Source organism: Capricornis sumatraensis, chromosome 16 (genome assembly GCF_032405125.1).
Source record: "Capricornis sumatraensis isolate serow.1 chromosome 16, serow.2, whole genome shotgun sequence".
NCBI lineage: Eukaryota > Metazoa > Chordata > Mammalia > Artiodactyla > Bovidae > Capricornis > Capricornis sumatraensis.
The window spans coordinates 29,337,916-29,353,546 of NC_091084.1; the positions used below are offsets into that span (position 1 = coordinate 29,337,916).

The following is a 15,631-nucleotide window of genomic DNA, read 5'->3' on the forward strand; positions in this document are numbered from 1 at the left end:
TGAAGTTTGGAGAGATTAAGTTGCCCAACTTCACATAGCTAGAACATATGACCCTTGGGATCAGAGACTAAAAAAGTGGGGTGCAAGAGGTAATCCAAATTTTTTGAAAAATAAGTTAGTTTGTATATTTTACTTATCTCACCATATGCTCAATTTTGGGGTCACTGTTTTAAGAGATATATATTAGTCAATGAGGCATTATTATACTTAATAAATAAAAACGCATATCTTGGGACACAGGTTCAAAAAATATACATGATAGAACAGGTTTGAGATTACTGCCCTGAGGCCTGAACTTTAAACCACTGGAATACTGAGTGGTCACAGCACAGCCTAAGGAAGACAAGAAGGCTGAGTCTCTGAGGGCCTGTGAGAAGGGGGCACTGGGTTGATAGGACCTCACTAGCTGGAAGGCCCCACAGGTCCATTCACAACACCACCTTGGCATCTAGTCCACTTTAACATATTTCCAGCTGAACGCCACAGCCCAGCGTCCTCCCTGGTGTCAATAGGCATTGGGAAAGTCTCACAGTTCTGCTCCAGGAATGTTACCAGTAGAGTCCTCTCAACCCCATCACCTCTTGCCCATTTCTGTCTTCAGTTCCACCTCTAACCATTCTACTCACTACCAAACCTTAGCCTGACAAGACCAAGCTCAGGTCTTAAGCCTACCTCACAGGGCTCAAGGATCAAATGAATTCACAACCAGTGGCATGGCCAAAGAGGGACATGGATTCAATCCCTGGTTGGCCCTTCTCTGCAGTTCCATCTAATAAGGCAAATGCCCTGCCTTCCCTGACACTACCCAGACCCCTTCCCTACTTGACATTCCTCCATAACATGGTCAGTCATCTGACACTGGTCTCCTTATTGGCTCTGACAAACCCCGACCCGTTCTGTCAACTCTCCCCACTACACTTGAAGCTCCATGAAAGCAGAGCTTTATTTTCTTCAGTTCTATGATGTACCTGGCACAAAGCAAGCACTTGAACATCTACTGAAGGAGTGAATGAAATGCCAGCTCCACTCCCCAAGTTACAGTTGCTCCACTAGAGAAAATTTTCTTCAGGAGGTTGAATTCTACCAGCACATCAAACAAAGAGTGAATTCAGAGGCCAGTGCCACCATTTTAATGAGAACTTCTTCACCTGTCCTAGACTCCCTCCCCTCAGAAGACTCTTACTGTTGACAGTCAGTATTTTATATACCCAACCCAACTCCCAAACTCCAGACGTAGATGTCATCCACCTTCTCCCAGCTCCTGAGAGTTCCAGCCCCATATGAGAGAGCACTGTGTGGAGGGAGGGTAAAGACTTGAAAGGATAAAAGTGACAGTGACATGCCCGATGGTTCGTTTCTGGGTTTCTTTCCACGCGAATTCAAATCCTTCAAAGTAAGGTCAAGTAACCCAAGAAGTTTGTATTTCCATCACAAACTGTTCAGAAAGTGTGCCCAGATCTCCGACTTAGACCAGGTGTCCTCCCTGCACGGGCAAGGCCTGGTAGGGGGGCAACTCCAGCCTTTTCCAAAAGCAATAAATAACCCCATCGTCTGAGTAGCACTGGAGGCTGGCCAGGAACCGCCACTGCTACCGCTGGGCAGGCAGCCCTGTCTCATAGCCCTCTGTCTTCATGTCGTTGAGCCCCAGCTCCTCGTTTTGGTCAAATGTGCGCTTATAATGCTCTACCTTCATCTCAGGATCATCTTCAGGTGCATACACATTCTGCAAGGCCAAGGACAGACCATCAGTGCCTCTGCCATCTTCCCATCCCCCTCCCCCTGGCAACTTCCAAATTGCCACTTTATCAAGACCTTAATGAGTTTTTATTCTTTTTTTTTGCCAAGCGGCACACAGGATCTTAGTTCCCCAACTAGGGACTAAATCCATGCCCCCCTGCAATGGAAGCACAGAGTGCTAGCCACTGGACCACCAGGGAATTCCCTTCATTGTTTCGAAGGGCCTTCAACACCCAACAACTAGGCTCAACTCATGGGCAGCAACAGAGCTCACATGGGCTGGGAGTGGGACTGCAGGGAGAAAAACTTTCTATATGCACCTTCTTACAAAGAAGGTAGCATACTCTTAATTGTGGAGCAATCTTAGAAAAGTTTTGCCTGATCCATAATAATTACTCTAACTACTTAAAGTTACCATCAATCACCAGAATATCTCCCTTGTCAGCTTAAAGTTTCCCATCTTGGCCTCTGGATGCGGCACCATTTCTCCTCACTCTACAGCCAGATTTACAAAATTAAAACTCCATGTTGTACTGAGAGCCGGGACTCCAGCTAGACTAGAGAAAGAAGGAACTGGGAGTCTCCTTTTTTCCCTCTTGACACACAGTCCCTTCTACCTCCCCCGTTCCTCCCTTATGTTCCAATTTCTGCTAAAAGTTTCCCTGATAAAAAGCAGTTCATTTAGAATTGAGTGTCTCTGTTTCTGGAGAAGTGATATATATTTAAGGAAGGTTAGAAAAGACATCTCTATGAAATACCAGGGAAGGTCTACTGTACCTGCAAGTAGCTATTTCCTGCTGGATCATCCATAATAAAGTGAGCCTTCAAAATACCCTCGAGGATCTAAAGGAGAGAGAATTCAGCATGATCATGTAACTCTTACATAGCTCCTTACAGGAAAGAGCTGTGTCTGCCAGCCTAATTTACAAGCAACCTAATTTACACTGCAGAATCCCCCAAAGTTTTAAGAACTAGTGAAATGAAGGTGCCTCTAGAGGTGGAGTGGAGAGGATCTAAAATAAGAGTCTTTAACAGTTATTTAAGAAGCATCCCTATTGCCTCTCTCACCCCAAACAGATCAACAATTGTCCCTCCTCCATCCCAAGAGCAGAGAGAGGATGCTGTGGAGAAGTGAGCACAGAGCACTATGGCCTGGGGGACACTGACCCAGTGGAGGGTAGGGCAGAAGGAATCAAGAACAGGAAGTTAAGTGAATGTAGCCTTACTGGAAACATACACACCCCCAGTTCTGTTCCCACACTGGGCTCTCAGAACACTGCCAGCCAAGCCTTCACCCGCAGGCCAGGAAATGGAACACGCACTGCTGGGAATTTGACCAGCCCAAGAGGAAACACTTAACAACTCACGCATTGGAGTCACCTCAACAAAATGGCTAAGCTGAATCCTCCTCCAATGACCCAATGTCAACAAGACTCACCCCACTCAGGTGGTTTAGTCCTCTACTTTTAAATAGACAACCAAGGATTACCAGACATCTGAGCAAAGCCCCTAACACTAAAAGATAGAAATCAAATGGGGAAAAAAAAAACTTAGGAGGAAATGGAACCTATGCAAGGAAAATTAAACATAAGAAAAAAATATTAATATTCTCAAAGAGAAAAAAGTACTACATCCTTAATACAACAGGATGCTATTTTTCTTTTTTTAAAGCTGGCAGAAAGTATTGAAAGACCAAAAAAAGCCACTTGGAAAATCAAAATGTCAGTGGAAATGAAAAACTCAATTAAAGGGCTGGAAAATTATTCTCCGACAGTAGAGCAAAAACAAAAAAACAAAAATAGGACCAAAAAAAAAAATTACAGACAACCAGACAAGTCAGTCTAACATCCAAAACATAGGGATTTCAGAAAGAGAGAACAGAAAAGAAGCAATAGAGCATTTTTTACAAGCTCCCTAGTACTGAGCCACATGACTTTCCAGATTTAAAGAACCCACCAAGTGCTTAGCAACAGTGGTTGAAAACTGACCCACACCAAAGCACATTCTAAAACCTCACATCACAGGAGACAGAAAGGTATCATAAGATAGGTCACAAACAAAAGATCAGGCAGCAGAATGCCTTCCAACCTCTCAACAGCCAAAGTGAGAAGCTGAAAGACATTAGCAGGAAATTGGAAGACTTTAGAAATTCTGATAAAAAATTATTTCCACCCAGATTCTATCTCCAGCCATTCAGCTAGTACAAGAGTAGAATAAAGAAAGTTTCAGACACACAAAATCCCAGGAATTCTACTTCCCATGCACTTTCTCATGATGCTACTGGAAAAGATGCTCTAACAAAAAAAGGGAGAAAACCAAGAAAGGAGATGGCGTGGGATATTGGAAACAGGAAAACATGTTAGGTCGCAACATGTTAGATGTTTATATGTGGCAAGAAGGGGTGTATAGCCTCCTGTTTGTTCACTGGAACCCCAGGACCGTAAACACTGACCAACCAGAGTCCTCTCACCTGGTCCAACTTCTGACTAAACTCCTGCAGTTTCTCCGTCTGGCCAGGACTGGAGCTGTCACCCAGTGTGAAAGGGTTCTTGGTTACCTGCAATAAATGGCATCCAAATTGCTAGAATACTGGCTCACAGTTTGTTAGGTTTAACCATAAACCTGATGGAGGCGGGGGTCTGGTGGGGAAGGGTGGAGACCAGGGATGCCTGTTGGGGAGGTTTGGTGTCTATTTATTCTACATCACGTTCTGACCTAAGCAGCCACTCCTAAGACTGTGTGGATTAATCTGCCAAAGTGATAATGGGCAACATGAAACAAAAGCTACAGAAAGGTTCTTAAATATGAACTCTAGTCCTTGTTTGAAGAAGCACAAAGTAAAGTTCAGTTACAAAGACAAGATACCTAACAACTGAGAATCAATTAAGTGAAATGATTCACTAAGAGAACAAATATATGGGTTAAGGCAACACATACATATACATGTATGTTCAGGAGTTTCAGGTACTAAAAGGACCCTCGTCCCCCCATCTTATAGTGAAATAAATGACTTACTCAAAACCAAAAAAATATCTAAATCAGCCCAGAGTCAGGCCTGAGATTTTCCACTCTGAACTTTTCCATAAACTTAATGTCATAATCCAAAATAATGTTTAACTCAAATCAGCTTAAAAATAAAAGCAACCTCGGTTATCAGCTCCAAAACCCAGGACCTCTGAGGCCTCCGGGCCCGTTCCCCCTCAGCCACACTGTGAGGCTGCATGCACTGTCCTCAGGGGACTCACCAGTTCCCGGATGTCTTTCAGCATCCCCTCCAGTGTGGTGAACTTGCCCCCAAGGACAGCCATTCCCAGTTCAAATTCCAGCTCTGGGATTTCCACACGGCATGTCTCAGACTGCAAGGTGAGAGATCAAATTAGGCTTTAAATCAGGAGCCCCTGCAGAAAGCTAACCAGAGTCCTCCTGCCAAATTAATACTACCAGTAACCATTTGGGGACAAAGTCAGCTGTCCCAGTTTTGTCTGAATCTCCAATTAAAGCCAGACTCACTCCTGAGGCCAATTTTAAAAGGGGACATTCTGAGTCATGGCTCTAAGCTGGCAGGCATCCTGTCATTAAGAGTCCAAAAACAAGGGCCCTTACAGACACTAGAGGCAAAAGGCTGCCAAGTCATCAGAAAGCACTCCTCGGTCACCTTCTGAATCTGCACTTCCGACCATCCATTATCTCTACTCAGGGATCCTCAAACCCAAGGGAGTAAGGAGGTACCTCACAACCCCAGGACATGATTGGGAGAAGACAAATTTCCGCTTGACACAGAGCCACGTGTGAAAGAGAGCCACGTCCCCATGCAGGCTGTCACCTTGAGCAGATCTCTGGTCATATCTGAGGGATCGGTGATGTGGAAGGTGATCCTGGTGCCCAAGGGCTCCACAGCTCCTCCAGATTTCACCTGCACAGACAGCAACAGTGTCAGCAGCAGCAGCAGAGGAGACGCCATCCTCACCCAGTGCAAGGAGTCTGGGGAGGGAGCGGGGATAAAGGCTTGGACCTCCACTCAGGCCCACTGCTGGCTTCCAAGGACGGTGCCTCCTGCACCCACAATGGCAGCAGTCACTCATGCTGAAATCAGAGCGAGCGGGCCAGAAGCAGAGTGCCTAGCACCAGCAGCCTGCCAAAATGTACCCCAGATTGCCAGGAAACTGAATTCACCTTGAAAAAAATGACTCGAGGTTGAAAGGGACTTTTAGCTGCATCTAATGGGTAGATTCCCTTTATAGTTTTTCTGGTTTAAGAATTTAAAATGTATGCTTGAATACACCCAGGAAAAGGGAATTTACAACCCTCCAAGGCAGACTGCTCTATTTTCAGACAGACCCAGAAAGCTTTTTATTATTAAGCCAAAATCTGCCTCCCTGTACTTTCACCCCTCTGAGAGGTGAGTCAAAAAAATGGGTCTCTCTCTTCCATATAACTAACTTTGAATGTCTTCCATAAGTTATGCTATTTCTAACTTTTCTTCTCTAATCTAATTTCTAGTTGCTTCAAGAGCTCCTCACCCTAAGCTGCTTTAGAAAGGAAGACAGTTCAACAGGGGTTACCCTCAAGTTAGGCTTCTTCCCAAACGACGAAGCCCACCCACCTCGTTGGTCCGATGGCCGCAGTTCTCACAGTTGGTAGCCATGATGATAACCTCCTTAAAGTGAGGGATTTCTGGAAGAGGGAATTAAGGAAATCTGCTTCCAGGAGAGCAAGACCATCCACTGGGAAAGAACAAACCCAAACCTCCCACACAAACAGATGCTGGTCCCAGGACTGCAGGACACAGATCACAAACCTACATCAGACAAGTCCCCAGAGGAGGGCAAGGTCACTACCCACAGCGATCCCCGCTCATGGATATGCGACACCATGGCTCAGACCACACACAAGAGCCTAGAGACCGTGGCCTAATTCTCTCTTTGAACCCCAAAGCCAAAGTGCACAGTCTCGTCAAAGGCAACATCCTCCTCATCATTCAGAATAAAGCATATGCTTTCTTTGAAGGAAATATTTTCCAGACTGAATATAATGTTCATGCCTGAGTCAGATGAAGAGCAACCCAATGGCCCGATGAAAGATACGAACTAGCTTCATGTTGGTCTGGGCTGGAGCATTGCATTCTGGGCAATTTGTGTTGAACTGGAGCACCTGGAACACAACGTGGGGATGCAGGGTGAGCCCTCCCAGGCGGGGAAACCCCGCTCAGGCTACAGACACTCTACTGGTACGCTGGTGGCCGCCCGTGTTGCTGGTCAGGAAGAGACACTGAACGGCGTCAGTCCCAGCCCACCACTGCTTCCTCCACAAAAGCCAACGTGACTCACTTCGTTCCTGATGTCTTCCTCTTCTGGCTTCTCTTCTGGTGCCTCTGCCTAAAGTAAAAGAGACGCGAATCAAATGTTGGCACACGGACCTCAGCCTCCCCTGGAGGTGAGAGAAAAAGCTCCGGCTTGCTTATGTCACCTGCCACCTTGTGGGTGTAGCAAGGAAGTCAGAGAGCAAAGCCCTAGTCAAGGGGAGAACAGAGCTGATGCCAAGTAATCCAGAGTGCAAGGTAATTCCAGAGCATTCTTCGCTGCTTCAATGCACTCACCTGGAGCCCCAGCATCTCCTCCTGCTGCAGAGTCCGATTATAGTGTGTGATCACCAGGGCATCATCTTTCCGGGGAGCATGCGGGTTTTCCACAAAGCTGTTCCCTGAGGGATCATCAATGATCTAACATGGGTAAAGAGAGAGCAGTTACAACAAGAAATCACATACAATCCTCCATCTAAGACTGAGGCACCAAGAGAAAATCTCAGACAGTCTTATTGGTCTCTCCTCCCCTAACTTTAGGGCACCTGGAGTCCCTCAATACTCACTAATGTGAAAGGAGAGGCCACTTGCTTTAGCTCTTTCAGTTTGGCAATGAATTCATCAATTCTTTCCGCCACGGCTTCTTCGTTCGCCTGACAGGAACAGAGAGTAGATCAGCCCTGGTGATAGATAGACCTTATGGCCCCATCACTTCCAACAAGAAGTCACGACCCATCTTAGTGTAACTGAGAATACACTCGGCCTTCACAATAAGAAGTAGCAAATAAGGACGTCCCTGGGGGTCCAGAGGATAGGAATCCGCCTGCCCATGCACAGGACATGGGTTCGATCCCTGGCCTGGGAAGATTCCACGTGCTGTGGAGCGACTAAGCCCAGGCACCTAGAGCCTGTGCTCCACAACAAGAGAAATCATTGCAACGAGAAGCCTGCGCACCACAACGAAGAGGAGCTCCCACTTGCCGCGACTAGAGAGAGCCCACGTGCAGCAGTGAACACCCAGTGCAGCCAAGAATTAATTAATTTTAAAAAGTAAATAAATAAAAGTAGCAAATAAGTTTGAAGTTTATGGGTGGTGCCAGACAAGTCTTCTTTTCTCACTCATTCAACTATTTAGCCCAGGCATTTGTGCCAGGTAACAGACAACAGAAAATAAACAAGAACCCTGTCATGGGGCTCTGTTTAAGAAAACCAGAGACTTATCTGTCCGCTTAAGAAGACAGATGACTAAATTTTTAATTATATTATTTCACATAAATATATGTATATATAAGATGTCATAATAAATATAAGACACAATGGAGCACTCAGGAAGCACAGATAAACCCAAGGGTGTTAGGGAAGGCTCTTCAGAGATAAGGGTACAGTGTCTGTCTGAGAAGAGGCCTCAATGTACAGTGGAGGAGGGGAACTAGAAAGGACAGTGGTACAAGACAGGTAACATCCAGGCAGCTATAGCATCACCATTCACTTCCCCTCAAAGTTCTCCAACATTCAGTCAGAGACAGTTCAGCCACATGGGAAGGTGAACAAGTGTACAGAAGAAATTATTCCCTGAGCTGCTGCAATGAGAAAACCCCAGCTCACCCTTCGAGTGGGCTGATCCTGCTCCAGGCCAGAGATGGCGCGGCTAATCAACCCTTCAACAGTAGTCAGAGCTGGTGAGTAAGAACAAAAGAAGCTGAGGTCAGGCTTCACTTTGCCATCAAGTGCCGGTATGACCCTGGGCAGTTCGCTGAACTGTCTGGGCCTTGACTTCATTCACCTCTAGTTAAGAGTGATTATTACAGACAATTCTGTAATAAGTACGTCACAGTGTTACTATCACTATATACTACCTTAAGCTACTTTATCTAAGCTCTCTTAGGTTAAACCAATGAAGATCACAAGGATGTGGCCAAATCCATACATAAGCCACTACACCTGGCACCAAGAGTTTTGCAAGACAGTAAGATTCATGAACAGTGCATGAACAGCACAAACACTCTGATCTTAAATATACCTCCTTTCTGGCTGAAGGCAGGAATTTCAAAATCCAGTTCTGGTATCCTTGTGGTGGCAGAGTCAGTCTTCACTACTTCTCTGTCCATGTCCTGGGTAGAACAAAAACCCTTCAGTCCACAGAAGTCAACAATACAGGAGCCCCCAGCCCAGCTGTTTTCTTTCTTCTCCCTGCTGGGGGCAGTCCAGACTGCTCCTGCGGAACAGCACCTTGATGTGAAGCAGCTACCCAACTGGTTAGAGTACTACTCATAAACTACTGCTCATTTGATACCTTCTGATACTACGCTTCATTTGATACCTTACAAAGCATGTTCACCAGTCTTACCGCACCTGAGCAGATGATGGCACCAACGCCATTTTACAATGGAGGAAACTGAGGCTTGGACACTTCAGTGGATTTATTTGAGGTCTGACCACCTGGACCGAAGCTCCCACTCCAGTCCCCAAGCTTTCCCTAGGACACCAAGGTAACTGCCCTGGGCCCCTCTCACCTCCTGAGCCCTGACAGTCAGAGTGTAGCGCACTCCCTGGTCCTGGATCCTGCCCGCCGACTGGATCTCCGTGTTGTTCCAGCCACAGTGCTCGCAGGAAAAGGAGCTCACGATTATTTCTCTGAAGAAGGGGATCTTGGTGAGCAGGAGGCGCGTCATGCCCTGAGGAAGCAGAAAACAGTTAAGGAGAGTACCAGGGAAACTCCCAACCTCCCATCTACTGAGCCCCAAGCGTGCCTCGCCTCCAGGTCCCCAGTTGGGCCAGCCTGGCAGGATCGCCGACCCCCGCTCCTCCCAGCCTCTGCCCAACCCTCCAGCCGCCCGCGGCCGCACCCCCGTCTCACATTGCGGTAGCAGTTCATGCACAGCGACTCGATCTCAGTGGGCTGCTGCTCCTCGTCCTCAGCACTGATAGGCCGGAACAAGTGCCCGGGCCCGGGATCCCGAGCCGGGGCGGGCGAGGGAGCGGCAGCCGCCGCCGGGAGCCCAGGCTCCACAGCTCCACCGGCCGACATCACCACGCGAAGATCAGGCCTCAACTTCCGGCTTTTGCCTCCCTCACTTGGCCCCACCCCTTCCTCCGGCACTTCCGCCAGCTCTGCCCACATCCTCCCGCCCCTTCTTAAAGAGGCCGCGGACTCCTCTCGGTGACGTATCCGGCCTGGTTCCCCAGTGGCCGGATTATTCGGTCCAGACTTGCGAAGCCTGCTGGGTCCAGGCTTTGCCTCCACCTCAATTCCGGCGTCACTGCCCCCAGGGCGACCTCTCAAACCCAGGGCAGTTTTATCGATCGTTTGCAGTAGCTCCGTAGCACAAGGTTCTAACTATTGGTCCCCAAGTCTAACTACAAGAGCCTTGACCACAAGAGGCCTGGCCATCCATAGGTATCCCCGAGGAGGTACACTCCGACCTGGATTTGCTTGGATCCACCTTTGGGCCACATGCTGCATCAGCTCTAAATTACCCTTCCTTAGTCCCTTTATCATTCTCTCCCTATCTGTTCTTCTCACTCCCTATTTCTATCCAGGTAAACCCCTGCCCAAATTCCAGCCTCAAATACACAGCCTTCACCCACCTTTACTCCTGCCCGGTCATCCCCACCACATTGGACCTCAGCTGACTCACCCCTCCTGGTTTCCTAACAGCCTGGTTTCTTTTGGGGGTAAACTTTCCCTGGACACGTTTCCCCCAGTTCAGCTGCTAAATCGAGGGTACCATGGGAGAGGTCCAATCTGCAGGCTTATGAGGCCAGACTGAGGTGCGGTTCATGCTGTGAGGGAGTGTGGCGGTGAGAACCCTGTGCCGGGCAGGCGGAGCTGGAAGAATGCTGCCCAGGATGTCCCAAGGGTACAGGACTGAGTGTGCTTACCCTCTCCTCTTCCTTCCACTTCACCCTCCCTTGATTTCCCAGGGAGCTATAAGGAGCTGGGTTGCTACCGAGTGGTGAATCTGTACATAGGGAATGGTGGAGGTGAGGGGATGTAAGATTTTGAGGGTTGTCAGTTGAGAAGATTGTCAGTCATAAAAAGAGACCTTGTCAAAACAGAGGCCATTCAGAATCTGGAACAGCAGAGACAACAAAGACAGGCCGCCACAAGAGCCTGTATCTTATGCACACTGTCCTGCGATAAGCGGATGGGTACACCATGCATGTACAAAGGAAGGGTCTCTAGTGTGCTCAGTTGCCTCCGACTCTCTGTGACCCCAAGGACTGTAGCCCGCCAGGTTCCTCTATCCATGGGATTTCCCAGGCTAGAATACTGGAGCGGGTTGCCGTTTCCTTCTCCAGGGGACCTTCCTGACCCAGGAATCGAACCCACATCTCTCGAGTCTTCTGCATTGACAGGCAGGTTCTTTACAACTAGTGTCACCTAGAAAGCCCAAAGGGTCTCTAGCCCAGGCACAAACACCTGTCAGCCCAGGCAGAGCAGCAGCCCTCCAACAGAACTGGACTGGGAGGGGGGTCAGTGAGAAAGAGTAGCGAGGGACTGGAGGGGGTGATGGGGAGCTTTGGTGATAATGGTGAGGCCACTGCTTTCAGACATAGTCCAAATGAGAGTCACACCAGGCAAATATGCTTCCATCATAATAAGCATCTATTTCACTTGTGTCAGAAGTCTAGACTTCCACCTGGAAGTCAGGAGGGAGGGGCCAGAGATGGGGAGGGCACACAGTAGGCTCCGCAGAGAGTTTAAGAAGCCCCCATAGTTTGGAGGGCTCGGTGGACTGTTTAGATGTAGTGTTATATCAGGAAATCCAGGCTACGCTCACCTCCCTCCCATCACAACCCACACCATTTGGCCCCACCAGCATCAGCCAGCAGAGATACACACACACACACACACACACACACACACACACACACACACCCCATCACAGGTTCCCCTTATCATCTTCTCTTTCTCCCTTCTCTTCCTCCAGCAGAAGCTGTCATGACAACGCTGGGGAGAAAAGAGCTCCTCTCTGTGGACCAGCTGTAGTGGTGGCCACCAGGTGGCCAGAAGTGATCAGAACCAGACCCTGGGATAAAGGGACACAGGCCTCCAGCACCATGGCAGCAGGCTTACAAGTCATGAGCTCCTACACAGAGTATCTCTTTTCTGCCCTCTCGTGACCCCAGAATGGAGCAACTCAGGAGGATTCCCAAATGAGCACGGGAAGCCGGATTTGCAAAGCCTGGTGAATGTAATGCATCCGGATGGGGTAATTGCAGGAGGCCCCGAGGCCTAAGATGACAGCCCTTTGGTTGGCTTCAGCTATCCTGTGCAGGACCCTCCACCCTCTGCCCGACTGGCCTCTGACACGCACATAGCATCTTGTTAGAGGCTCAGATCGCGGGCTCCCCAGAGCGCGTGGACAAGTAGACACTCAGGGCTCTCCCCGATGGCCTGGACTATGGTCGCGAAGGCTGTAGTTGATGTCTTCCCACAGGTCGTCGAAGCGGGCCTGCAGCTCGCTCCGGGCCTTGCCTCTGTCGGCTTGGAGGAACTCCGGGGCAAAGGCACTGTGCCCTGGCGGAGGCGGCGCCAGCTGCTGCTGGACTTGCTCAGTCTCTCGGTCAATGGCGTGAGTGAAGGCGGCAATCTGCCGGAAGGTGTCCTGGCGGAAAGCTTGGAGTCGTTGGCGCACCTCCTGGGACAGCACCTGGGGATCCGGTTGAGCCGCTTCCTCCGCACCGTCCGCCCGGGCACCAGCAAAAGCGCTGAGCTCCTCGCGCAGCTGGTCTAGGTTCTGCTGGATGCGCTCGTGCAAGGCCTTGGCCTTGAGCGTGAGCTTGCGGGAGAGCATCTGCACGCAGCGGCTGAGGCGCGCGGGGCTGGCGATGGCGTGCGGCGCCACGCTGCGGTGCAGCTCCTGCACGTGGTGCCCGATGCCAGACACCAGGCGCTCGGCGTAGGGGTGGAAGAGCGCCTTGACGCGGCCGGTGTGGTGCGCCACGCGGTTCTGCAGCTCCTGCAGCAGGCCCCGCGCCTCGTCCACGCCCCCCAACAACTGGGCCTTGGTGCCCTCTCCAACCACGCGCAACTGCTCCTGCAGCTCGTGCACGCGCAGGGCCACCTGCTCCATCAGCTCCACCGTGTAAGGCTGCAGCTGCCGCCGCAGCCCCTCCAGGTTCCAGCCCACGCGCTCGTGCACCTCCGCCATGTAGGGCTCCAGACGCGCCCGCACCTCCTCCAGCTCCTCCTGCAGTTGCTGCCACATGCCCACGGGGTCGCGTGGGAGCCCGGGAGGCTCCCTCCCCTGCCCGTTTAGAGGGCCCAGCTTTTCCAGGAACTTGTCCATATCGCTGAGGTCTGGCTCAAGTCTGTCTTTCAGGCTCCTGGGGGAGGGGACAGACAATCGAGCCATCAGTCTGCTAGCCCACTTACCTCTGCTCCAAAGACATCGCTCACTGATCCTCTGGGGAAACCAGGAATGCAGGGCGGTGGTCCCAAGCCAACGGCGACTCCTAAGGCAGGAATTACAAATGTGGCAAAGATCAACAATGATCTGGACAGCACACGTCCAGGTCAACACTGCTCAATTCCTTGTGTACAGAGGCACCTGGAATCTCACATATTCCTTTCTTTCTGGAAGCTGCAACCGGGAGTCCCCTCCCCTGCTCCCTGGTCCCACGTTCCAGCGGGCATGAAGGTAGCAGATACAGAGAAATCAGAGGCGGCTGCCGGCAGAGGGTGCCAAACAGCCCAGGACCGCCAGGAGAGCCGGCAGAACTAGCACCGCTCTGTTCTCTTCCCAGGTGGCGCTAGTGGCAAAGAACCCGTCTGCCCCTGTAGGAGATGTAAAATACGCGGGTTCGATCCCTGGGAGGGGAAGATCCCCTGGAGGAGGGCACGGCAACCCTCTCCTGGAGAATCCCATGGACAGAAGAGCCTGATGGGCTATGGTCCATAGGGTCGCAAAGAGTCGGAGATGACTGAAGCGACTCAGCAGGCATGTTCTCTTCCCAGGGAGTACTGGGAGGTTGAGGAACCAGGCAGCAGCAGCCATCCCACCCTCTGGTGTCTTCTCCCTTCTCCTGCACCCCTTGCCCTGGCCACTCACGGGGGCTCTCGTGCCAGCTTCTGCTGCTGCTCCACCTTGCCTTTGTCCCCGCTGCTCTGGCTGAAGTAGTCCCAGAAGCCTTTCCGTGCCTCCGTGGCTGAAAGCACTGTGAAGAGGGGGGTGAACAGGGGCTGGGTTTCCTCCCTCAGAGTGGAGGAACCCCTCAGTCCACCCACACCTCCAGGGAGAACAGTCCACCCACACCTCCACGGAGAAGTCAGTGTTGCAGACTCACGTGAGAGCAGGGCCAGAGCCCAGGTCAGAACTGCAGCCACGCTTGCCATGATGTTCTCTGAGAAGAAAGGTGAATGGAGGCCTGATGCAATTAAAGAGACAAAGAAGGGACACCTCCCAGGGGACTTGCCCCATGGGGGCCCTGCCCCCAAATCCGTTAACCCTTCCCTGGGGTGTAGCGAGCACAAGCTGTCAGGGCTCAAAAGGACTGACCTAGTTGAACGTGGCTGCAAGGGAAGGGATATCTCCCTGGGATGGAATGGGATGCTCCTTTTTCATCTCATCAGATCATATGGAGTGTGGAGCTCAAACTGCTTAGTAAAATTTCCCTCCCATCCACTGCCCCCAGACCCCAGGAGTGGCTCCATCAGCCACTTTTGCCCCCATTCCCCTGCTCACTTATTCCTGCTCCCATTTCACTATTGGGAAAACTGAGGTTGGGGTGGAGGGAAGAAGAAATTGTGCCACAGTGCTCCAAGAGGAGGTCCTTAGTTCTTAGTCCCCACCCCCAGCTCAGCTCAATCTCCTCCCTTAGGAAGCCGACCCACATCCCTCTGCCCCGGCTGCTCACCTGCTCAGTTCTGGGCACAGAGAGCAGACATTCCGCTTTATAGTCCAGGGCCTGGGCCTCTGGCAACAATCGCTCTGAGTAAATACCACGTGGAGGTTCAAAGAGGGATGACCTCAGCTGCCTCCCCATGCTTACCTCCCTTTTCTGGCACCTAGCAGGTTAAGAGGTTAAGAGGAGGTTACCTCCCTTTTCTGGCACCTAAGGGGTTAAGAGGAGAAGGCAATGGCAACCCACCAGTACTCTTGCCTGGAAAGTCCCATGGACCGAGGAGCCTTGTAGGCTACAGTCCTTGGAGTCTCAAAGAGTCGGACACGACTGAGTGACTTCACTTTCCCTTTTCACTTTCATGCATTGGAGAAGGAAATGGCAACCCACTCCAGTATTCTTGCCTGGAGAATCCCAGCGACAGAGGAGCCTGGTGGGCTGCCGTCTATGGGGTCGCACAGAGTTGGACACAACTGAAGCGACTTAGCAGCAGCAGCAGGGGGTTAAGAAGTGCCCTGGTATCTGGGTGCTTCCCCAGTAGAAAAATGCTTCCTGGAAAGTTTTACAAGGTGTGGGCCTGAATTCCTCATGCAAGTTCCCCCTAAAGCCTCGACCTCCAATCTTCCTGCAGACCTGCTGGCTGGCCCACCGATAGAGACAAGCCTGTTTGTTGCTGAGGGCCCTGCTCTTACTCAACTGCCCAGAAGCACTGTGTCCCCAGACAGACAGGGACAGTGTCTAGCTGCC

General features: G+C 50.6%; 2 protein-coding genes across 3 annotated transcripts; both read right to left on the reverse strand.

The window, feature by feature from the left end:
- Positions 1–303: 303 nt before the first annotated feature.
- ZPR1 (ZPR1 zinc finger) lies at positions 304–10,067 on the reverse strand. 2 transcript variants are annotated; one of them, XM_068988818.1, is made up of 14 exons: positions 9,894–10,067; positions 9,550–9,711; positions 9,057–9,147; positions 8,642–8,712; positions 7,603–7,689; positions 7,334–7,456; positions 7,065–7,112; positions 6,822–6,888; positions 6,341–6,411; positions 5,561–5,650; positions 4,983–5,093; positions 4,208–4,294; positions 2,515–2,580; positions 304–1,723 (listed from the first exon to the last, which is right to left on the reverse strand). In XM_068988818.1, exons 1-14 carry the CDS (start codon positions 10,062–10,064, stop codon positions 1,589–1,591), a joined length of 1,380 nt encoding a protein of 459 aa, XP_068844919.1. In that variant the 5' UTR covers positions 10,065–10,067; the 3' UTR covers positions 304–1,588. The 2 variants fall into 2 exon arrangements, with proteins under 2 accessions (XP_068844919.1, XP_068844920.1); XM_068988819.1 differs by lacking the exon at positions 9,550–9,711.
- A 1,578-nt stretch (positions 10,068–11,645) lies between these two features.
- APOA5 (apolipoprotein A5) lies at positions 11,646–14,413 on the reverse strand. Its single transcript, XM_068988538.1, has 3 exons — positions 14,330–14,413; positions 14,095–14,200; positions 11,646–13,369 (listed from the first exon to the last, which is right to left on the reverse strand). The coding sequence occupies exons 1-3, from the start codon at positions 14,376–14,378 to the stop codon at positions 12,418–12,420; spliced, it is 1,107 nt and encodes a 368-aa protein (XP_068844639.1). The 5' UTR covers positions 14,379–14,413; the 3' UTR covers positions 11,646–12,417.
- Between the last annotated feature and the right edge of the window lie 1,218 nt (positions 14,414–15,631).

Excerpts from the sequence above, each read along its gene's own strand:
- ZPR1 (XM_068988818.1), bottom strand. The coding sequence starts at position 10,064 with ATGTCGGCCGGTGGAGCTGTGGAGCCTGGGCTCCCGGCGGCGGCTGCC. Across the intron at positions 9,148-9,549 it reads TGACTGTCAGGGCTCAGGAG|GACATGGACAGAGAAGTAGT; the intron begins GTGAGAGGGGCC and ends TGTTCTACCCAG. Across the intron at positions 1,724-2,514 it reads CAGGAAATAGCTACTTGCAG|AATGTGTATGCACCTGAAGA; the intron begins GTACAGTAGACC and ends TTGGCCTTGCAG.
- APOA5 (XM_068988538.1), bottom strand. The coding sequence starts at position 14,378 with ATGGCAAGCGTGGCTGCAGTTCTGACCTGGGCTCTGGCCCTGCTCTCA. Across the intron at positions 14,201-14,329 it reads GGCTCTGGCCCTGCTCTCAC|TGCTTTCAGCCACGGAGGCA; the intron begins GTGAGTCTGCAA and ends CCCTCTTCACAG. Across the intron at positions 13,370-14,094 it reads AAGCTGGCACGAGAGCCCCC|GAGCCTGAAAGACAGACTTG; the intron begins GTGAGTGGCCAG and ends CCCCTCCCCCAG.